At 40.2% G+C, this 23,953-nt stretch overlaps 1 protein-coding gene across 2 annotated transcripts; it reads left to right on the forward strand.

The window, feature by feature from the left end:
* The first annotated feature begins 496 nt into the window (after positions 1 to 496).
* Positions 497 to 22,938, forward strand: prss12 (serine protease 12). Of its 2 annotated transcripts, none has more exons than XM_003454232.4 (13): positions 497 to 1,030; positions 2,095 to 2,233; positions 6,311 to 6,483; positions 6,656 to 6,803; positions 7,408 to 7,586; positions 8,630 to 8,771; positions 8,885 to 9,102; positions 12,147 to 12,288; positions 14,759 to 14,964; positions 15,557 to 15,635; positions 16,219 to 16,341; positions 19,029 to 19,324; positions 21,674 to 22,938. In XM_003454232.4, exons 1-13 carry the CDS (start codon positions 697 to 699, stop codon positions 21,994 to 21,996), a joined length of 2,502 nt encoding a protein of 833 aa, XP_003454280.1. In that variant the 5' UTR covers positions 497 to 696; the 3' UTR covers positions 21,997 to 22,938. The 2 variants fall into 2 exon arrangements, with proteins under 2 accessions (XP_003454280.1, XP_005458797.1); XM_005458740.3 differs by having other exon boundaries at positions 501 to 1,030; positions 6,653 to 6,803.
* The last annotated feature ends 1,015 nt before the right edge of the window (positions 22,939 to 23,953 follow it).

Here is a 23,953-nt window from a genome sequence, read left to right on the forward strand (position 1 = left end):
GTTGTGAAAGACACGCAATGAAAAAGCGTACGCATTTTTGAGAGAAGATTGCGCAGGAGAAAATTGTGCAAAATGATAAAAGCAAGTGCTTCAGATAACTCACCTGCAAGAACGCATCTCAAATGAACTCCCTACAAATCGGCTCCAAACGACTGAATACGTATAATTTGAGCAATAATAGGAACACCACCGTCTAATAAATATTAAATATATATATATATATATATATATATATATATATATATATATATATTTTTTTTAAGTAGAAGCATTTTAAAATTTAAATACCACGTATTTTCATGTTTTACGTTATTAGAGCAAATGCCCTAATATTTGAGAGGATTTGAATGCTGTCCGTCAGGAGGGGTTTTAGATTTGATTTTATAGAATATTTCTAAACTACTTGGTCGAGTGGTTAATGAGTAGTAAAGGGTACTGAAATATATAAAACAATGCGAAAAAAAAATATCTAAAAAAAACCCATTCCTATTAAATATAGGTACACTGCAGTTTGGTCGAAGCAATCATGTAGTCTATGTTATTGAATTTTCGTTGGAGGACTGCCTTGCCTATGCAAAAAAGAAAAGGGGGTTTCATCGATCCGCGTCGTTCTCACTTTCGTCCCACGGCTGGGCGAGAGGCTGACTGGATGCGTGGAAACCCTCAGCTGATGATAGGATCCGTCATAGCCCTAACATGAGTGTGCCATTTGTTGTTTTAAAAGCCGTTCTTTTGGCTGCGATCAGCTGCTGCTTTTATGCCAGCAGCGTCCCTTCATTCATCCTTCCGTTCACCGACTGCGCCCGAAGCCGTGGAAAAGACGGCTTCTACCGGGGAGCGATAGACGTCACCGAGTCCGGTACCCGGTGCATGAACTGGACCGAAGTGGCCGGCTTCGAGGAGCGCTACCCGGGCAAAGGCATAGGCGAGCACAACCACTGTCGCAACCCGGACGGCCGAATCCGACCCTGGTGCTTTTTTAGGAACCACAGAGGCAGAGTAGACTGGGGGTACTGCGACTGTAAACAAGGTAAACACGCAGGCCTACAGAGCAGCAGCTTTATTGTGTTTTATAGGAATTAACAGCCTCGAAATTGTTGAACGTGGCTACAAATATTAAACCTAGAAGAAGGTGAAATCCCCAGACGAGCAGGATTCAAGACATGCTACAGCAAGGCCAATATGAATGGAATGTACATTTTTGTATAGGCTGAGCAGCTGTAGATAGATGTGTTTTTACAGTGCTGTGCAGCTGAGTCACAGAGCATCCACCCATGGAATAATTAAAGGTGATCATACCTTTGGTTTACCAGAGTGTGAATGTGATTATTCATGTGAAAACATTTGTGTTTTCAGCTTCTTCTGTTTTTTTTAACCATATGCAGCTGTATTATATCACAGTTTTGGTGTCTGTTACTGAACGTTTTAACAATTACATGGCTGTAAGTGAGGTCTCCAGATTCAGTGTGTTTACTATTGCACAAGGAAGAGAGCCACAGGACGCCAGGTGTGTGTGTGTATGTGTGTGTTAGCATGGACTTGGACTGAGGCATTCGCTGTAAGCTTCTTACTTTACAATGTAAAGCAACCAGGTTACCCTGATGCATGCTCACACACCGAGTGACTATAACTGCAAATAATAAATCAAATAAATCAGAAAAATGCAGCTTTTTCATTTTATATTAATCTTATTCATCTTATGGGTTATAAATATTTAGATCATGATTTGCATTGTGGGGCAGTACAGGAGGAACATGTCTCTCCATTTTTGAAGGAAAAGGCTGTGCAGGTAGAAAATATAAAAAGGTGTCACATTTAAAAACAGTCACAGACACATCTTTTGCATTCTGTAATATTTCACTTTTTTACATTAGTCTTATTTTTTGCATCTGATGTGGTAAAATACACAAAAACACCTGTTAGTATATCTGATGATTTATCAGATACCCCCCCACCAGCACCACCACACACACACACACACACACACACACACACACACACACAGACTTTAAGTTCAATGTTCCCCAAAAAGCTTCTTTTGCACATCACATATAGTTTTACATCTACTTTTCTCCAACCGTCTTTCCATCTCAGGCTCCGTCCGTCTGCAAGGTGGCCGCTCCAAGCTAGACGGCCGGGTCGAAGTGTACCTTGGGGGAACGTGGGGGTCTATTTGTAGCAACGACTGGGGAGAGGAAGATGCTACAGTGGTCTGCAGACTGCTGGGCAAGGGGTGAGAGAGCACAAACGTGTACACATGTGCTTAAATGTGCGGTATTTATTTTATCCCTCCCTCTCACAAACGTCGTCAGACACAGGTGCAGGTTCTGTCACCATTTGCCGTTAAATTCATAACTGCTTACAGTGGTCTAACAGAGCTTCATTCAAGCACGCTCCTCTTTTCTGCTCCTACTCTTCTTTACATTCCAGCCCTCTATTCCCCAGAGGCACTTAAATACCTTGAGTGTCGTGCCATTTACGTTGTTTCCCGCACACTCCTACGCTCTCTGTTTCTGTTTTGCCTCTAGCTGTGTGTCGTGGACTTGATTATGAGATGTTAGTCATGCTTCTCAAGGGAGCCTATAGTCAGATTGTATATAACAGCAGTGTCCATAGTCAGGTGAGAAAGTGTCCTGCTCTCCCTGGAGAACAGAGAAACTCTTTGACTTATTGCACATGTTGTCACTAACACCAGCGCTGGCACATGGCACATACGAACACTTGCCTGCGTGTGTGTTTGTATTCACACGGGAGTCAATGAAAGTCTACAGCAGAAAGGAAAAAGGGCAAATGCCAGGCATATGTCATTTGGAGTGCTTGGTGATGACTTTCAGATGCTTAATTATTGAAAGCTGTTGGGTATAAGAACTACTGATGGCATTGGCCCAGAACAACAGATTATGCATGTGCAGACAGCTCAAGCTTACTGCTAGCAGGTTAATAAAGCTGCCTGCTTGTAATTCATAACTCTTGTTCTTAAATGAGATTTGGATCAGTGTCGGGTGGCATGATGGTACGGTGGCCCCTAGAGACAAAGCACGTACAAACTCCAAAGCACATGCAAACTCCAAAACACATGCAAACTCCAAAACACTTGCAAAATCCAAAACACTTGCAAAATCCAAAACACTTGCAAACTTCAAAACACTTGCAAACTCCAAAACACATGCAAACTCCAAAACACTTGCAAAATCCAAAACACTTGCAAACTCCAAAACACTTGCAAAATCCAAAACACTTGCAAACTCCAAAACATATGCAAACTCCAAAACACTTGCAAAATCCAAAACACTTGCAAAATTCAAAACACTTGCAAACTCCAAAACACATGCAAACTCCAAAACACTTGCAAATTCCAAAACACAACGGAAGTGCTCCAGGACGCTAGGGGCAGTGTTGAGCTTTCGTTACCTAGTAACTACACAAGCCAGGAAGTACCAATGACCGGATTTGGGCTCTATCCCAATTCAGGGTCTGCAGCCTTAAAGGCGACATTTTAAGGACGATTATGTCACAGCGAAACGACGAAGGCTGTCCCAATTCAAAGGCTGCTCGAAATGCGGCCCTCAAATGCGTCCTTAATTTCCCTGAATTTTAAGGATGGGTCGGTGTAGCCGTCATGGCCCAACATATCCCAGATTTCATAGCGCGGCCGTGGTGTGGATAATTTTGCCGAAAAAAACGGCGGAAGCGGAGCCGCCAAAGAGTAAACTTTCAGAAGTAAGTACTGAATATTATGTCACTTATTTATGCGCAAATGTTTTTATAATGAAGAACATTAAAACATTACTGTTGGCCACATGTCAGCAAAGTTAAGTGACATTAGTGATGTTTGTACTAACTTGGTTTTAAAGCCTTTACTTCAAAATATATGCCGTTCAATAGTTGACTTTAATCTTACAGAGAATGTGATGATTTTATGGATAATTAAAGTCAGTCATATATCCACAAACACAACAAGCTGAAAGTCAGTGATGCTGCTCGGTTTGCAGTCCTGAATATGACGGCACAAGCAGGATTCACTGCACTGTTAATGTTAGCTATGTTATATTGCTGCCTCTGTTCGGTGGTGTCGAGCCAAACGGACTTTAACGTGTGTTTGAACGAGCTGACGGTTCACTCGTTAAGCTGAAAGAAAGATGCTTTAATCACAGGAGTCACACATGTGTCCACTGGACCATCTGGGAACTCTTCTTGTTTAGCACTCGTAATAACACAAACACTAAATCCTCCTTCTCTTGTGCTGTTTTGTAGCAGTGTGTACACCTGAGACTGTCACCTGTCTGTCTGTCCTGCACTCTCTCTCTGTTTCTTTCTCTCTGATTGTGGAATAAAAGTATGAACATGTATTTATAAGTTACATTTGTGTTTGAATCCTGCAGCTTATCACACATTTGATTTCCATGTGTGACAACTGCAAGTGTCCAGAGTGAGGACAGACTGAGGGACCCACTGCTGCACATCATCTGTGAGGCTTTGCACCCCTGATGATCCACCAGGACAAACTCAGCAGTGTGTGAGGAAGAGGAGGAGGAAGAGCCAGCAGCAGCTGACAGATGGAGAGAATAGACAGACTGTTCCCTGTTTGTGAAGGACTGCTAGGAAAGTTTAACATAACTAATTGTCTGTCCTGAATCAGTCTTATTAGGTAATGTTCAAATAATGTTATCATCCCAGTGTTTTCAGTGTGGGAGAAAGTACTCAGGGCCTTCAAGTTACACACTATGAAAGGCAGCAACAAGTTTAATATTCAGAAACCTAAAGTATGTATCAGCAGCAGAATGGAGCTAAAAATAAATGTTTGTTTCAGTTCTATGAAGCTTTGAGTATTTTGGATTAGTAGCACTGCTGTGTTTGTTGCATCATATTGCTGTAACTGTTTATATGCTTTATATATTCTGAGGTAAGTTGATCTATAGTGTTACATCATATTCTATAAGGATGTTATGTGTTTGTATACTTTCTGCCCAGTTTGACCCATTTAGCAGAAGTCAGCCTGTTTAAGGCTCTGATATCTATTCTGTATGACTTAAAGCAGTTATGACATGCTCTGATTTTCTCACCCAATAAAGGAATATTCAATATATCAGTCTACTCTTCATTTTATCAGAAACAGTTATCACAGTTTGTACATTTTCTTTTTATAAATATATGTAAGCAATGAGCCAAATTTAGCAATGCCAACATACTGAAGGAACAACATTTGTCTCTTATATATGATACACCTATATATGCACTGTCAAAGATACTTCTCTTTGAGTGAAGATTTAAGGTGATAAGACATATAGATAACTGCAACTTGAATCTGTACTGAGGCTCAGTATTTGACACAGAGTTCATGTTCACTGCTGTAATAGCTAATAATGATTAATATAATAACTATAATATTGGCCATATTATATTTACATTACCAAAGTGATATGACTTTAGTCTCATGAACAACATTAGCTAATTGTTATTTACTAACTAATCTTAAATGACTGTTCATTACAGAAATGAAGCCCAAAAATCATGTTTTACAGTCCTGTGGTCTCAGCCTCAGATACTTATCAAATCACACAAAGCTCTTGTAGAAACAAACAAACAAATGAACAAAATATGTTCTCCTTCCTTTCTGTCAAACAAAGTTGTATGACACGTTTCCAGCGGTTAGTATCATGGTTGCTAGGCAACCTGGGAAGCGCGACGGAGACTAGACCGTCCCATACAGACAAACTTGCCGTTTATTTTGCAAATTGAGCTCAACACTGCCCCTAGCGTCCTGGAGCACTTCCGTTGTGATTTGGAGTTTGCATGTGTTTTGGAGTTTGCATGTGTTTTGGAGTTTGCAAGTGTTTTGGATTTTGCAAGTGTTTTGGAGTTTGCAAGTGTTTTGGATTTTGCATGTGTTTTGGATTTTGCATGTGTTTTGGAGTTTGCAAGTGTTTTGGAGTTTGCAAGTGTTTTGGATTTTGCAAGTGTTTTGGAGTTTGCAAGTGTTTTGGAGTTTGCAAGTGTTTTGGAGTTTGCAAGTGTTTTGGATTTTGCAAGTGTTTTGGAGTTTGCATGTGTTTTGGAGTTTGTACGTGCTTTGTCTCTAGGGGCCACCGTAATTCTAAATTGGCTATTGAGAGGATGTGAGAGTGTATTAGCCCTGTTATGGACTGCCTCTTGCCAAGTGTGATTCGGGATAGGCTCCAGTCAACCTGTGACCCTAAGAAGGATAAGTAATTAAGAAAATAGATGGAGGGATGGGTCAGTGTCAGCTGGGGTATAAAAAAGCTTTTCAAATGACTGTAACTAATATGTTTCCCTTTTGACGTTCTTCCAGATTTTCAGGTCGTGCTCGAGCAGTTCCTCTGTTCCGTCCAGGCACAGCCAAGCTCCACTGGACAGCGGTCCATTGCCAAGGCAAAGAGCCAGACCTGCTCCAGTGTCCCAAGGCTACCTGGAATGGAGAGGAGTGTTCTCTGGTTGCAGCCGTTACCTGCAACCAGCAGCCAGGTAATTATAGGTCTGCGATGGGCAGACGTTTGTGATAATATAATGAAAGAAATCAAATGATCTTACAAACTATACAAAGTACAAATTTCAATCAACATATACTTTAAAATAAAAAAAATTAAAAATAAAGAAGCAGCAGACGCTGTGTTCATGCTTGCTCACACTTCAGCAGGTGTGTCCCTTCCCATAAGGCTGGTGGGAGGCCGGTCAAAGTCAGAGGGCAGGGTTGAGGTCTTCCATGCCGGGGAGTGGGGTTCCATATGCGATGACCAATGGGATGACAGTGACGCAGAGGTGGTGTGTCGACAGCTGGGGCTGAGGTTAAGTTGTATTGACACGCACACACAGAAACACAAAGTGATACAAATTTTCATATTCATATTACTTCTGCTCAATAATTAGCATAAAGGAAATACATTGCCGATGTGACAGAAGTGATATAAAACGTGGCAGAAAGATGCAGAAAGATACAGAAGGCAGCTGCAGATGAGTTCGTGTGGGTATCCTGCCGTCTTTCTCTCCCTCTGTCTCCAAAAGTATGACAAGTATTCTTTCCATTCGGACACACAGAGAGAGGAGCAAGCAGTAAAGAACATCTGGGGGTCAGACAGTGAATCAGGCTCATTGTTCCTGCTAGAATTCTAGCACCACAGAGATATGCATATTTAGCAGCGCTATACGGGGAGCAAATACATCGCTCCAATACAATGTTTATGTTCGCAGGGATGTGCGTGACAACCAGTTTCCAGATATTAAACATGACATATGTGCTCACTCTGTAAATCCGCTAAATAAAAGGAGACAAGGATACGGTATTGCATGCGCTGCATTTTGTACGTCATGTCCAATGAGCACATGTGTTTTGCATTAGTATTACTAGAGACCAGACATCTTAGAATTCCGCATCTTTCCTTTTCTTTGTAGTGGCATTGCAAGGGCATGGGGCCAGGCACACTTTGGCAAGGGTTCGGGCCGCGTGTGGCTGGACGAGGTGCGTTGCACAGGCAATGAGCTCACTCTGGAGCAATGTCCAAAAACTGCATGGGGAGAACACAACTGTCTGCACTCTGAGGACGCAGGGGTGTCCTGCAATCCTCTTACAGGTAGGTCATCAAACAATCAGTGTTAGGAGCAAAAATATGCAAGTGAGATACACACAGGCATTTTAAAAGATATAGAAATCAAAGCTTCTCACCTCATACCGGAGAAATCACGAAGTTCCCACGACCCTGAAAGACTTTGCTTTTTGCTTTTTGTTGCTTCCCACATTTTTGATTTATCAAGCACAGGTGTAACTGATAACATTAACAACAAGAAGCACTCTGAGAGCGCAAACCTTTGCCAAGGCAGCTCAATCTCTAGGCTGTATTTACTTTTACTGGAGTAGAAGAGGTCTGTCGTAAAAACAAGTGCAGGGTTTTGTTATTTGCCTGTTTTAGTGCCCTGTGGAAACATTTTAACATCCTACACATAATTTTAATTTTTGACCCCCCCTTCCAAAAAAAGAAACTTATTCATAAAAATACACAGCAATTGTATTCCAATTGTTATGTATTTAAACAATTATAACCTGTTACTGTCATCTACATAAGAAAGTCATAATAAAATAATGTGATATTTATTATCTCCCTCTATCGTTCCCTATATGTGTATATTTTGTCATTACAATGGAAGTGAGAAACAGTTTTAAATAGCTTTATATAGCATTATTAACTCTTTGACCTTCATATCTAGTCAGTCTATTGACCTTGAAGGAGAGGTCAAAGGTCAAATGTGACATGAAATTTTAAATTCTTACCAATAAATCCTTAAGTTGACTTTTGGTAGCTTACATCTTGGTGGATGTAAGTTACCAAAACGTAAAATCAGAAGTCTCCAGTCATAACACTGGCTACATAAACTGACCATTTGGTTCAGACAGGAAATATTGGGCGTGCTTTTTTCTTCATTACAACATCAGTAATTACTCTCTGAACGTTCACAGTGCAGTTGATAGCTGTGCTGTGGTCTGTTATTTCCTGCAAAACTTAAAAAACCATAAAAGTAAAATATGTGATTTTTGGAAGAAATCTGGAAGACATTTATTCACATAAAAAAGGACATTTCTCTTTCTCTCAACCCGTTTACCCCCAATCACTCTCTCCAGATGGTACTGTTAGGTTGGTTGGGGGAGCTGGCAGCCACGAGGGACGTCTAGAAATCTTCTACCGTGGTCAGTGGGGAACGGTGTGTGACGACGGCTGGACAAACTCAAACACACAAGTGGTATGCAGACAGCTTGGCTACAGGTAATGTGAAGTATTTCCCACCCGTTCATGCATCTTTATATTCATTCCAATTCATTACTCGTAAATAACTTAAACATGTTAGTTTGATTGTGGATGTGTGTTTGCATGTGCAGGTTGGGAGAGACTCTCTCTACTGGAGGGCCAGACACTCCAGTGCCACGCTTCGGGGTGGGGTTAGGTCCTATTCTGTTGGATGATGTGAGCTGCACGGGGAAAGAACCTAGCTTATTGCTGTGCAACAGGAGGGAGTGGCTCCGACATGACTGCACACACCAGGAAGATGTTACCATTGCATGCAGCCCTGAGCACAATGGAGAGGGTCTTCCAACCAGTAAGAGAGTACATTAAAAGGTTATATATAATGGGAGAGATGCATGGTTATGTATGTGGTTATGTTTACTATTATACTGTAACCTGTATGTATATATACAGATTTCTTTGAAGCATGGTGCTACTTGTGCTACTTAAAACTTTAGACTGGATTATTATAACAACACAGGAAATATTGGGCGTGCAGGCATGCATAATCTCTAAATCGTTCTGGACAGTGTTTTAGGAAAAGTGGTTGGTATGCAGACATTTACATTCATACTGTTTTTTCAGAAATATCATTGAGGGTTCATGGTTAGTCATTAGAAAGAAATGTATTTTCACATACACTTAATGATATTTTCTCCAGTTTTACTGATTTTAGTCCATGTTAAGAGTTTCAGTGTTGCTGATCAGTTGACTTTGTTTTTCCCCCTCTCGTGTTTGGTTCGCCTTCGCCCAGTAGGAATCACCTCATTGCATATATGGGATGCCCCAGGAGTCAGTCAACCTGTTATACTTTCCAAGAAATGAATTTAGTTTCCATTCTTAAGTAGAATCTCCAAGATGAGTTTTTTATTTTTTAAATGTCTGCATACATGAAGGTTAACACCGCCTACACTTACACGCCTAAAGTGGTCTATGTACTAACAAGTAAAGCATACCATAATGTTCAGCTCCTATTTATAGACATTTGTAAATATAATTTGGAAAAAGCCTTGTCACTCGTGCTGGTCAGGTAATTGGATCTATTACAGCTGAAAGATAAACATAAAAGATAATAAATCGGGTCTGGATGCGCCACACATTCAAAATTTCCTTAGACTGTTACACAACAGACATTGCTCCATTTCAAATACCAACAGCTCATTGTCAGAGTTTTCCATTGTTGTTGTTTGTTCAAAAAGAAAGTTCAGAAGGCACAATGCAGAGCTCCAGTGCAGTTCCATATTTAGTATAATTCTTTTTGTTTTACATAAATATATTTGAAATTGCTGTTACTACAATATAACTTAATATCTGTCAGGTCCACTTCATCTGAAATCTGTTTCTGAAACATCTGCCACAACCTGCAGGCAATTAAAGCTCATCGTGCGTAGAAGAACAAAGCCAACCTTTTCCAAGAGACAGAGAGAGAGAGGAGGATATAAGCCATGCTAACTCGAGTAAGCACAGCTGTCAGTTGGTTTTTACAGCCTTAATAACTTGACATCATGGTAAAGTCATCATGATCAAATGACTCCACTACAGACCTTTACCTACACGTTCTGATGGTAAAATCATTTCTGCCAGGCACCAGTGGGCATGTATGGCCGACCTATCGCATAACACAAGATCTATGTCTGTGGCTTCCAGACAGCGATAAAGTTCTGCAGGGTCAGAGATGCTGGAGGGTAAAGCTTCATACATCTCTGCCCTTAGGCTCAGATGGCTCAGGTTTCAGATCATTCTGCAAATGTCACATGTAAAAGTCTAATAAGTCTGGCCAATGACACAGAAAACACTGTGATTTTTACATCCTGACTGAGGACAGGTTTGAAGTTTGTATAGAGAGAGCACATACAACATGAAGTGGCTGTTTAATTTGGTGGGTTTAGATGGCTTACATTGTTTGGCAATAGCCTGAGAGACGCTCTTACCCCGCAAACATGCAACTCAAGAATTCTGTTATTACTGTGGAGCATTTGTATGCGCGTCTGATTATATGTTTGTGTTTGAGTGTTTACATGTGTGAGCAAAGCCCTACTTCATCCCTCGGCATGCCGAAGACAGATCAGGCTGTGTTGTTTTTGGAAAAGGGAAAAAAGTAACCAGGCAGGCAGGATAAACCAGGCACTCAGCCTTTCACTTTAACTCTCTGTTGTGATAGATCATCACATTAAGGCCGTGTCAGAGCAGTAATGTAGTGTGTGTGCGTATGTTTACTTTTATTACTCATGCTGAGGGGATATAAATATGGCTCCACATAGTCACATTGAGAAGACCTTCCCTCCTGAACAAAACTCACTGATGTAAATCATTAAAATCTAAAGCCTTTTATTTTAATGCTGGCACTTGATACAGGTTATGATTATGACCGGGGTAAGTCTGAAGAAAATTATATAGGTAATGTTCACTAGTTGATTAAACACAATTCTATGTGTGTGTGTGTGTGTGTGTGTGTGTTAAGACAGGAAAAACTGTTTGTGTTTCTAAGGATGGACAAGCATTTCCTTGATTGCCAACGCCAACTAAGATGTAAACATTCCCACAATTAACTCTCCCTACCCTAAAACTCACCCTTCTAAATTTCCTATGTCCCAAAAGCACAGTCATTAAGAAAATTCTGGCATTTCATTTAATGCGATGGAGCCAGAATAATTTTATACCGAGGTTCCCTGCTTAGGAATGTTTAGACTACAAAACAGAAGAAAAATGATATCTCTGAAATGATCTTTTAGAGAAACAAAGAAAGAAGCAAAGAAAGAAAATTCCATGAGAAAATCTTTCTTCTTTCTATCTAGGAATGTGGATTCAGTGGCAAAACAAAAAAAATCAGATTTAGCTGAAACGTAGAAAGAATGTAAACTGATCCTGAAAATGTCTACAGATGGGAAAGACATTAGTATACACTTAAATCTGTTTGGTGTGTGGGTGTGTGTGCGTGCATATTTGGGCATCAGTATGCTCACAACTATTAGATCAATGTAGAGCTTATACTGTTTTGATTGACGGTGTAAGTGAACAACACTTGAAAGAAAGAAAGAACAAGAGAAAGTGTGTGCGTGTGAAAAAATGAGATGACAGCCAATAAGGATAAACAATCTTATACTGACACACACACACACACACACACACACTGTGTTTGTGTGTAAGAAAATAGATAGGTGTTCCAGCTCCTTCATTTGTAGAGGACATGTACACACATGCTTCCATTCAATAGACATATCAGGTTTGTTAGAGGAATGTGTGCTTCTTTGAACATTTCAGGACTCTGGGTTTTAGACATCTTCAATCAACTGAGCCAGCATGTGATCTTTATGCACTGTCAGCCTAAACGGGTGTGTGTGTGTATGTGCTCTTCAGGTGTACCAGTAAGACTAGTGGGAGGAGAGAGCCCTAGGGAAGGGCGTGTCGAGCTCTATCTGTCCGGTCAGTGGGGCACTGTCTGTGATGATGGATGGACCGATCATGATGCTGAGGTGGTGTGCAGGCAGTTGGGATATAGGTATGTAAGTTTATGCATATGGGAAAACCTGGAATTGGCTAATTTCACATACACACACACACACACACACACACACACACACACACACACACACACACACACACACGGCATTGATTCATTAGCTAATTACGTCGCAACTCCACTAACTGCTTAAAAAGAAAAAACTGCAAGCACTTTTGGACAGGATCTGGATAGAGGTACTGTGAAGTGTTTGAGAAAAGCTTAGCTGTAAGTTGTAGAACTGCAACGTGATCTCCCCGTACGTTATATACCCACTTAAGTGAATCCAGACTGAATCTACTCGGTTTGCAAAATCCATCACCCCCACCCCCCCACGTTTCCACTTCACACTTCATCACACGTCTGAAATGCTCGAGTTTATTTACAGTAAAAAAAAAGCTACAGTAGATTATAAATCATAAAAAACAACTGTGCTTCACTATTTATTAATTTTCTTTCTTTGATTGTAGTTGTTAAAATGTTTTAGTATGAGCTTTTCTTGGTGACCTTTCTGTAACCTTTACAAAAATAAACATTTGATTTAACACGCAGGCTAATGATGCAAAAGTCACGTTTGAAGTATCGGATATGTTTCCAGGCACTGAAAAGCCTGTCCCGAGGCCTCTTTTTTATTTTCTTCTGAGACGCCTTTTTGTTTTCAAGAACAATGTTAATGAGATGACAAGGGAAAACTTCACTATAACAAACTGTCTTATTTCCTTTCTCATCACTCCTCAGCAAAGCATACTCATGCCTTAGTCACCAAGTTTTCTGTGACACATCTGTTCGCAGATGAAAGCCACATCTGGAATGCATAAGTGTTAGAGAGTTGATGGAAGTGTGTTAAAGGCATGTAAAGCCATTTTGAAATTATCATTATGTCTCATACAGGGTGTGGTGAATGGTCTGCAAGGGTTGCAGGTTGCTCTGGTGGTGATAAAAATATACACATGTATGTATATATACAGAATACCCTTCCTCTCTGTCTATGGCAGCTGGGATAGGCTCCAACCTCCAATGACCCCCAAATGGATAAGGAGAAAAGATGGCTGGATGGATGGATGTTTTTTTCCCACAGCTTTTTCATGCTCAATTGCGGAGGCATTTTGGCAGAGACATGGCTCTTGTCAACAACTCTACTCACCTTTGCAGAATACGCGCTCACAAAGATTGTCTTAATATCAAGAACTTATCCAACAGAATAAACTGAGAAAAAAATGGTCTTTAGATAATGGGTACATTCACAATGGGGCTGAATGCAAGTAATATTAATGGAAGCGCATGAAATATGATGTCTGAGAAAACACTTGGCCCTCCTTTCCAACTTCAGTGGTTTATATCCAGAGTAGGTCTCTCTCTTTTTTTTTTTTTTAACTGTTATTGTACATTAACTGCAGGTTGCCTCAGAGACACACCAAGCTAGCATGATGTCAGTCTTTAGGCGTAGCTCCAAGCAACTCAGAGGGTCACTTTCTACATGCTGAGCATTGTCTAGGGAGCTGTTGAACACACAGATACAACATTAGATGAGTAAGTAAGGGACACGAGGTTCCCAGTGGATAACGAGACCTGTCACCCAACAGATTCCAGGGATGCAACATAAAACCCCCTCTTTCTGTTATCTTTCAGTCTTAATTAAATTCACAGTTACAGCCTGTACCTACACGAGTTCATCCTACAGGCCAGTTTGCGTTAGTTGTTTGCTAATTTAAGTCAGGGGTCAGATAATGGTACAAAGTTTTGTTATCCTTAGTCAACCCGGTTTGCGTCACAGTCTGAGAATGTCAAATGTTAACATCTAAACCATTTTGTTGTCACCGCCTACACTTATGCACCTAAACTGGTCTATGTGGCAACAAGTAAAGTATACCATAATGTTCAACTCTTCTTTATAGACATTTGTAAATGGAATTCGGAAAAAGCCTTGTCACTCGTGTCAGTCGGATCTGTTACAGCTGAAAGATCAGCATAAAAGGTAATAAATCGGGTCTGGATGCGCCACACATTCAAAATTTCCTTAGAGTATTACACAACAAACATCGCTCCATTTCAAATACCAACAAAAGCTCATTGTCAGAGTTTTCCATTGCTGCTTATGCAAAAACAAAGTTCAGAAAATGCAATGCAGAGCTACAGTGTAGTTCTATATTTAGTATAATTATTTTGTTTTACATAAATATATTTGAAATTGCTGTTACTACAATATAACTTAATATCTGTCAGGTCCACTGATGGTGGCCACTAACTCTTCTTTAGAACTACCATCAGATCTCCCAAGTCATCTAAATATTTTTACTAAGACCTACTTTTTCCTTTCATTTGTGTTACAGATTTTTTTCTTTTCCCTATGATCATAAACATGTGTTTCTCAGTATGTGCTACTTTTTGGAGAGTTCAGCCTGTTCTCATGTTTGTTTTCTATAATTGAGAAAGCGATGTATTAAATTGTTTATACGTCTGTCCTCTCAAGTGGCGTGGCAAAGGCCCGCGTGATGGCATACTTCGGTGAAGGGACGGGCCCCATCCACGTGGACAACGTGAAGTGCACTGGTGAAGAGCTTTCGTTAGCTGATTGTATCAAACAGGTTCCAGGAACGCACAACTGCCGCCACAGCGAGGACGCCGGGGTCATATGCGACTACGGAGCTCCTCAACCCAGCTATAAAGAGGTGAAAGGTCAGTCAGTTAGTCAGGACCTGCTTTTCACTTTTCACTCTTAAAATAAATAGAGCTTCTATTATTCATCTGGAAACTATACCATGTTTAGCAAACACTTCCAAAATGTTATATAAACCGGAAAACTCAAAAGATATAAATGGCTGAAGAAAGGACCAGCATTAAGTTGGAGCAGAAAGTGTGCGACTTCAATGACTGTGCGTATCCAGATGGTAAAATGGAGAGTTTTACAGTATTATTGCTTCATCCTGTCAGCGACACATCGGGGCAGACGCACACAATGCTCTCTATTACCTGCACATGTTCTGATGCTACCATTTCTCACATAACCAGTGCAGGACTGTGTTTTGTCTCGTTTTGCATGTAGTTTTGGACATCACATAGACACAAACGATGAAAGGGATCTCTTTATTTATTTATTAATTGAATTCAGGTTCATATAGGAAAGTAGGAAAAGAATTATTATGCTTTTGACCAGACTAAACATTTAATAAGACCAACACTGGAGCTGAGATGTATGGTTTAGCAATCATCACCCTCCCACAGACTCTCAAATATACACAACCACTGGTCCCTCTTTTGTCTCTGTCAGATCCTGTGGACTCAATTTGCGGTCTGCGGCTCATACACACTCGCCAGCGGCGAGTCATAGGAGGAGAAAACTCTCTGAGGTAAGTTGGCAGGGAGAGCGGGGATTAATAACAGCATGGAAAAATCCTGTCAGAGATATAGAATAAAGAATAATGGCCACATTTTCAAGCAAACTTTAGATAGAAAACAGCTGATCTGAAGCTATAGGCAAAGAAAACCGTGTGTGCAGACAAACATCAAGATACACTGTGTGGGGACGCAAGTTTTAAAACAAAGCATGTCATACACTGCTGTGAAAAAGTACTGAGCCACCCCTTATTTCATTTTATTTAGCTGAGAAAATGGGAAATCCAAAGCTCTTCTTTGGATGTCGGCTGCCTTTTGGTTCTATACTCTATCGAGATGATCTCACACTGCTTCATTAATGGTGAACGTCCTGCACTTGTCCAGTTTTCTCAAATTGTTTAAGAGCACACACCATGCCACGATGTGCGATGTTTTTAGCCAATAGTTCTTTGGGAATCACCTTGTTGTTGTTGTAAAAATACAATTTTACCTTTAAGTATTACAAATTATGTGTTTATTTCCTGTTTCTGTCACAAGTTGTTAGTAAGAAAGTGCCTAAAGATACAATTTTAAATCGTTTGACTGTTTCCTTTGTAGGGGTGGCTGGCCATGGCAGGCTGCCATCCGTTTGCGAGGATCTCGAGTAGATGGGAGGTTGGTCTGTGGAGCAACTCTCATTGACACCTGTTGGGTCCTCACTTCGGCACACTGCTTCAAAAGGTCAAAAACACACATCCGCTAATCAGACAAATACACTGAATTTTTTTCATATCGCACATATTCAACTGTTGAAGTGGAAATGTGGAGTGTGCTTACACATATATTTTGCTAAGTCTTAAAGGTGTTTTGCATGAATTAGCATATTTGAATTCACCCTAAAGCAGCTCGACAATGTGTGTGCATGCACAAGACTGATGAAGGGCTGAGAGCTGAACATGTGAGCATTAATCAGTGGTGGTTTGGCTGTGGTTGTGGTGCAGGTGGCAGGAAGAAAGTCAATTTCTTCATCTCAAATTCATCTGGACTACAGGCCTCCACATGATGCCACAAACCAAAAATCTATCATACAGTAGAGAAGGCAGTGGAAAAAGAAATAGTCCACATTAAATGTTTACACGGTACATGTTGGATTGTCAGGCTTTATTTTACTGATAATATATTTTGGTTGTTACTGGGTTTTACTTCCACTGGTGGGGTTTGGTGGGAGAACCACAACCCCATAAAGACCCCAGAAGGTCCATCACTATAAATCCAAGTGTTTCCACATTACAGAGAGGAAGAATTCTTTCACTAAATCTTTCCCAGTGCCGTTTCTTGAGCCATTCCCAGACCACTTTAACTGTCAGAGGATGTATATACAAGAACTCCTCTGCGAAACTGCTACTTTCAGCTACTTCGAAACGACACACAGGAACTGCTCCAAATTAACTATACTTACTTACAGGAGGTAGATTTAGGTAGCAGTGATTACTTGGTGATTAGTTAATCACCAGGGTAAGATTAAACTGACGACTTGCTCAAAGGTTGCATTGTAGGCCTTGTGGTACCTTTGACAGTTATCCTCAAGTATAATGCTCTAATTGTTCTTGTGCTGCAAAAGAAAGTTTCTAATAGTTTTTGTGTGGCTGCCATTTTACTGATTCAGACATCCAGAGCTGCTTAAGAAACAGCCCTAAGGAACTCACCTTTTTAACTTGTGAGGTGGGGCTGACATGTAAGACTGCTGAATGAGAGCCACAGTTATCTAATATTAGCATCTCATTATTAGTTGTTTCTTTGCATATACAGCCTCTTGTCGTGTTTTCACTGCAATTCTAAGCCTTATCTGTATATCATGAAGTCTAAACTGCAGTCACCTCAAGGCACTTTTCATTGTGAAAGTCATTACACGTGTCAAAGTCTTTTGTGCTGTTTTTGCACTGCACTCGCTGTTGAACCTTTGCGAGTGTTTGTGCATTTATGGTATGACCTTCAGATTCTGTAGTGACCACAGAAACCAGAATTCCAAAAAATAGTTCCGCCCAGCATATCTGCCACAGACACCCAGCTCAGCTATTTATGTCTTCAATAGTTACAGTCAAGCATGCAGTGGGTTTGGTATAATTATATAAGATCAGTGCTGCTTGTCTTAATTGCCTGATTACATATCAGTTTTCAATGGCTCAACCTGTTGGCTTCGGTTATGACAGCTTTGAAAAGAAATTTGCTGTATGCGAGCCAGAGGACAAAGACCTGTGAAGACTTCCGACTTCACGGTGTCGCCTTTCTTCCAGTATATTCCAAAATAGAGCGATGCATACACAAGCACAAAGTTACACACAGCAACAAGCAACAAAATACTATGCGACCCTTATAGGTCAGAGAAATTAGATGAGCAACTTGGTGTATTCACTTATGTCCGCTCGATTTTGTCTACAAGTATAGATGGCTTAAATATGAAATAAGTACAGCTGTTCAACCTTCGTACCATGACCATGTTGTTTGATTCTCTTTATGAAAAATGACCTCATTTTATCGCAGCCAACACATAAACCGATTGATTTCTTGTAGCTGTACAGCTGCAGGTGTGCCAACAATAATATTACACACAGATTTCAGTAGCAGCAGCAATATGTGAAAAATCCGTCGTAATCCGGATTTTTTGCTTTAAGCACAGGATGAAGCCTGGTTACCTTTTTAATTTAAATTGTCAGTGTGAGTTTGTGGATATCGAAGTATTTGTGACTGTGTGCTTGTGAAGATTTATGTAATCGAAAGGCTCGTCAGCAGTGTCTCTGCTCTGCCAGGAAACCGGTAGCATTCCCAGGTCAGGAGATCTTTCCGGAAAGACTGCACTATGCGTAACCAGACACGGAGACTTGGCTCAATTAAAAAGCCTCCTTCTTTCACTCTTCTTCATTTCCCTGTTTCTAAACCCTCCCTCTCTATTTCAAAGACTTCAAACGCCAAAGAAAAAAATTGAAAGTGTGAAAAAACAAGTACATTGCACTATGAGTCAGATAATTACAGGTTTGCATGGAGGGAATGACAGATTTGCTGTCACTCTTGTCTTGAGCTATGCTCTGTTTGTTTAGACCTTAGTACAAGCATTTATGAGATAAATGAGATTTTTGCATGAAGATTTTGTACTGTGTTGCTTCTCCCAACATTTAAAGTTAATGTATTGTGAATGCTGCTAAAGTTAATGTATTGTGAATTGTGTATTTGTACTGAAACCTGAATTTTAGAACCAGTCACTTTAGAGGATTTTACAGCTTTGTGAGCTCTGTGCATGCATGCATTTTACACTCTTTCTACCAGAACTCATAAAACTACTGTATATTATATATTATATGTCTCTGTGTGTGTTTAGTTGAATTGTTGTTGCTACCAAAACAAACACCATATCTCTATTCATTCCTCTGCAGGTATGGAAACAGCACCAAGCAGTATAAAGTTAGAGTGGGAGATTACCACTCCCTCGTCCCTGAGGAATATGAAGAGGAGTACGGTGTTGATCAAATTGTCCTCCATCCAAGCTACCACTCTTATAGCAATGACTACGACCTGGCCCTGGTTCGTCTGTCACCGGGGGCAATGGGCCAGATCCCGGGAGAGTGTGTGTCATTCAGCCGTCATGTCCTTCCCGCCTGCCTCCCCATGAGGAAAGAGCGAGTGCTCAAACAAGCCAGCAACTGTCACATTACCGGGTGGGGCGACACAGGTGAGGCCGTGCATGTGTATTTGAGAGCGGATAGCCTGGGGTGCATAGCGTGAATTCACAAAACATTACGCAACGTTATGCAAAATATACATCAGTATTCATTCATAACTCTTTAACGCCATAGGGCCACAGTATTGTAGTGATCCAGAGAGGTCAAATGGACAGTAATTTAAAACAACACCAACAAATAGAAAAACTCTGCAAAAGCACACAAAACAACAGAAATTGAATAAATCATAGTAGCCTGGGGAGGCAATACCGCGATGGACCAGCTGCGGAAGTGACAAAAACCAAATAATGAGATTTTCAGACCAAATTTGAAACACAGATCATTTGAAACTCTCAAAAAAGTGGAGGATTCATCTGTGGGAGATAAGAGGGAAGAAAAGATGGAGGTAATGCGTGTTGTAATCACATTATTTATTTCATATTGTAGATACGTGTTTGCTATTAGCCGTTTACTGTTAGCTTGCCACTTTTGGAGCTGGTCCATCACGTTATTGTCTCCCCTAAAACGCTTCCGTTTTGTTTCATGGTTTTATTATTTATTTTTATTTATTTTATTATTAAAACGAAGCAAATATTTATTCTATTTGCTGGTGTTTTCTTAAATTGCAGTGCTTTTTTACCTCTCAAGGCCAACATAGATTTTATAATTTTACATTTGCACGTTATCAGTTTCATGTTAATTGTTAACTGAAAATAGTTTGTCACAATTACTTCTGCTGTTAAAAATTTATTTAAATAACTAACGGAGACCTCCAGATGCCTCTCACTGTTAAAAAGGAACAAAACCTCATCAAGCAACAAGATGTGGTACAATACAGCAATAAAGGGAAACAAGTGCACCCAAAGGGTTGTTTCTGTATTCAGTTAAGGGAGATTCTCCAAAGAGCAGAAAAATTATGTTCTCATTTGAATGTGTTTTTAAAGGTCACCTGCAAAGCCAGATGAAGTAAAGACGAGTCCCTCATCAGTACTGGAAATTGTACTTGTTTGATTTCATTTTCTGTCTCTAGCCATATGCGCACATGCACATCTGTTAGTGATCTTTAAACAACAAGAATACAGGACACGGTCATGCTAGAACACACACTCCCTACCAAGATCCGAGCGTGTTTCACACATGGATTCTAAGTAGTGGACCACGTGCCATAAAACATTCATGTTTGTGGAAAAGAGCGTTTTTATTAGTTTATTTAAGTGAGGCAATGCAGGCTATTCAGAGGGTGTGAGGACATGTGTGCTCAGTACAGCTGTTAGTGCCCCTCTGATATCACACACGCAAGCACATTTTACACATACGTGCCACCCTAAGCTGCCTTGGATAGTTAGCAGCACTGTGTGGCATTGGAGAGGGTCAGAGAAAGAAACCAATCACAACTCCAGAGCTCTGAGCTTACTTATCAGCAGTGCTTCCCTGTAGTTTGGTTGTTTGTCTCAGCAACACAGTTGTGGAAAGCCACAATGGATAATATCTGGGTTGCTGCTTGTTGTTTGGCCTTTAGGAGGCTATGTGTGCTGTAACAGATGTAAGAGGGTGTGTTTTTTTTAAAGAGACGCAGCGTGGGAACCATGTGGAATGAAAGAAAGCCACTCTTAGCCACAAGACTTGAAACTGACTTGTCTCCAAGTTCAACACCCTGTAATCCCCTTCATAGGAATGCAATGAAGTTAAGTCAGTCAAGTGGAGCTGCCACATACTTGCCAGTCAAGTTTTTAAAATTTACTAAGCAAAAGTGATACTCATGAGGAACACTGCTTCATAACCGCAAAGATTAAAAGCTGTGTGGCACTGTGAGCTAAATGTTTAAAATCAGCATTCTACCATGTGATAATAATACTCAATGGACTAAACATTTAACAGCTCAACATCATGCAAACTTTGTATTTCTGTTTTTCACTAACCACATGCAGTCATGTGTTCTAGGTCATGTTTTATATCTAAGTTGTGGGATAAACAGAAATTCTTGATGATGGCACTAAATGAGAATTCACTGTGAGTAATCGTCATAAAAACATCAGTTTTGTATGTTTGCCTCACTTTCCTTGAAATCCAATCATGGTCGCACACACAATCTATCCAAATTTAACCCATCCGTCATCACAATCTCGCAACCCACACATCATACAGTGTGAAGCTGCTGCTGTCAGTCAGAGTTGAATGCTGAATGTGTGTCTGAGAGCTATGACCGTGCGCCAAGCCATGAGATGCTGATGTTGCTGAAGATGCAGAAGAAAGTGCAGTTTTTTTCTCCTGCTGCCCGTTGAAACCTTGCTCTCTTTCTTTGGAGGATAAATTCAGGCGCGCCTTTGAAACCTGCTGTCCTCTGCTCTCTCCTTTTCCAGGCCGTTCATACTCCAAGACCCTGCAGCAGGCTCCTCTGTCTCTGTTTCCACGCCGCCATTGCCAGGAGCATTTTCACACAGCCTTCACAAGCCGCATGCTCTGTGCCGGCAGCATCCACTCAGAAAGGCGTGTGGACAGTTGCCGTGGAGACAGTGGAGGTCCACTGGTGTGTGAGCGCCCAGGAGGGGGTTGGGTCGTTTACGGGGTCACATCCTGGGGTCATGCCTGCAGGACACAGCAGTCCCCTGGTGTCTACACCAAAGTCTCCGCATTTAGCTCCTGGATACGCAAAGTAATCGGACGGGATGAGAAAAAGAAGTAATAAACTGAAAACAACGGACATCTAAATCAAGAGGATTAATTTTCAGCCTGCTACTTACACAACAGCATATTTCAGTTATGAATACTTGATGTCACGTTCTTAATAATCCTGTGAGGTATCTCACAACCCGACCTTTAGTGACAGGAAGACAATGTCGAACTTTATTGTATTTTGTTTTTGTCAAGGGAAATTATTCTTTAGCACTTATTTTACTAATTTAACATTTTTATGAGCTTTTCATTTCTGATGGTGTATTCTGTAAGCTAAGCATCTCTTTGTTTATGTAGCATCACGTACAGCCCTTGATTTTTCTTTTTTAAACTGTGTTTTCTGTACTCGCTTTTGTTATGAAGTTATACCTTGTAACTTATGTCATGAAATATGCTACTAAAACATTGAAAAGGGACCACAGTGTTAGAACAAGCATACTGTAAATGTGCATGTACTCATGCTGAAACAGTATGTAATAGCACAATATTGCATACTTGCACTACGAAATCCTTTTTGGTACTTAATGCATGAGATCTAGTGCTTCTGTGTTAAGTGAAACATGACTTTTAACCTCATTTCATACTTGTTTGTGTAATGTTTTTGTGTGATTTCAGGTCTTGGTAATTCTCAGGCTTTTGTATTTGCTATCCAGTCAGTATTTGTCCTTGACGTAGCACTACGTAACATATGCAGAGAAAGGAAGGGGCGTAAGTCCTTCTGATTAAAAGCACAAAGCATTTTTGAAGTGTTGATCTATCACAGTGACTCAAAGGTCTTGGTCAGATAATTGAGTGTTGTCATGCTTCTAACAACAGTGAAAGGAGACAATCTGTTACACTTGAAAAAAAAACCACCCACTGCCTCCTTATTATTAAATGATAAATGACCATGTTTTTGTCTCAACATTTCTTAGTAAGCACGAATTTTGATAAAAATATATATTTAAAAAAATCTGAGTTTGTGTTTTTAATTGAGATGCCAATATATAAGTTCATATTTTATTTTTTTAAGTTAAAAAATACATTCACCTTATACCATTACATTTTATACTACATGCTCCATCTTTCCACCATACCTAATAGGTCACAGCTGCTGGAACAATACAGCTCTTTCAGGGATTTTTTGTTTTCACTGCAAAGTGTCAAAGCAAGCAACCCCTTGTCAGATGATGTGTAGACACACCCACTGGCAAACAATGACACTGGTATGTCACACAGCGTGTGCAGGAACTGCCACCAGTTTATGAGTATTCCTGATTTACGAGACAAGATGTAGAAGAAGCATTTGTGAATGCAAAACCAGCATTTCGTGTTTCTTTTATGTTCTTCAAAATGTGTTAAAAGATTACAAGTATGTCATCATACCTTTTTCAGCACAAGTACATGAAGCTTTGCTTTCACATGAGACAGTATACACTATAAAACTGTAGTGGTGGGGTTTCGGTTTTTGTATCTAATCAGGCCTTCTGGTGTATCCGCAGTATACGCCTCCCTCATGAATTAGGATCTCGGCAAATTCCTACTCTTAACATACAACAAGAACACTCGTATTTTAAATTTTTTTTTAAATTAATTACATGTGTAGAAAAATCTATTTTTTTTTGGCAAATTTTAAAGCTCTACATGTAAAGAAGACTGCACTCCTGTAAGTTCATGCTCACTTCTGTGCCCAAAAAGCACACATTGCAAGAAATGGTAAATATACTTCATTTATCCCAAAAGTTGGGATTAAACATTGGTGTAAATCAAAGCATTTCTTATTTTAGAGGTGCAGTTTTCAGAGCTCTAAGTCTGACAGCCCCATCTTGTGGTCATTATCTCACATTGCAAAGTTATAAAGTTATTCTAATGTTACATTCAAAAATGCTTTAAACTTTATGTCAAGATGCTGAAAAAAATTCCTCAGAGTTTTGGTCCATATTGACATGGTCATGCATCACACAAATGCTGCAGATTTGTCAGCTACT

Source organism: Oreochromis niloticus, linkage group LG6 (assembly GCF_001858045.2).
Source record: "Oreochromis niloticus isolate F11D_XX linkage group LG6, O_niloticus_UMD_NMBU, whole genome shotgun sequence".
NCBI classification, from domain to species: Eukaryota; Metazoa; Chordata; class Actinopteri; order Cichliformes; family Cichlidae; genus Oreochromis; species Oreochromis niloticus.

Bases quoted from the DNA above. Each gene is read 5' to 3' on its own strand.
- prss12 (XM_005458740.3), top strand. From the start codon at position 697: ATGAGTGTGCCATTTGTTGTTTTAAAAGCCGTTCTTTTGGCTGCGATC. The intron at 1,031-2,094 runs GTAAACACGCAG...TTTCCATCTCAG, and splicing joins GTACTGCGACTGTAAACAAG to GCTCCGTCCGTCTGCAAGGT. The intron at 14,965-15,556 runs GTCAGTCAGTTA...TGTCTCTGTCAG, and splicing joins CAGCTATAAAGAGGTGAAAG to ATCCTGTGGACTCAATTTGC.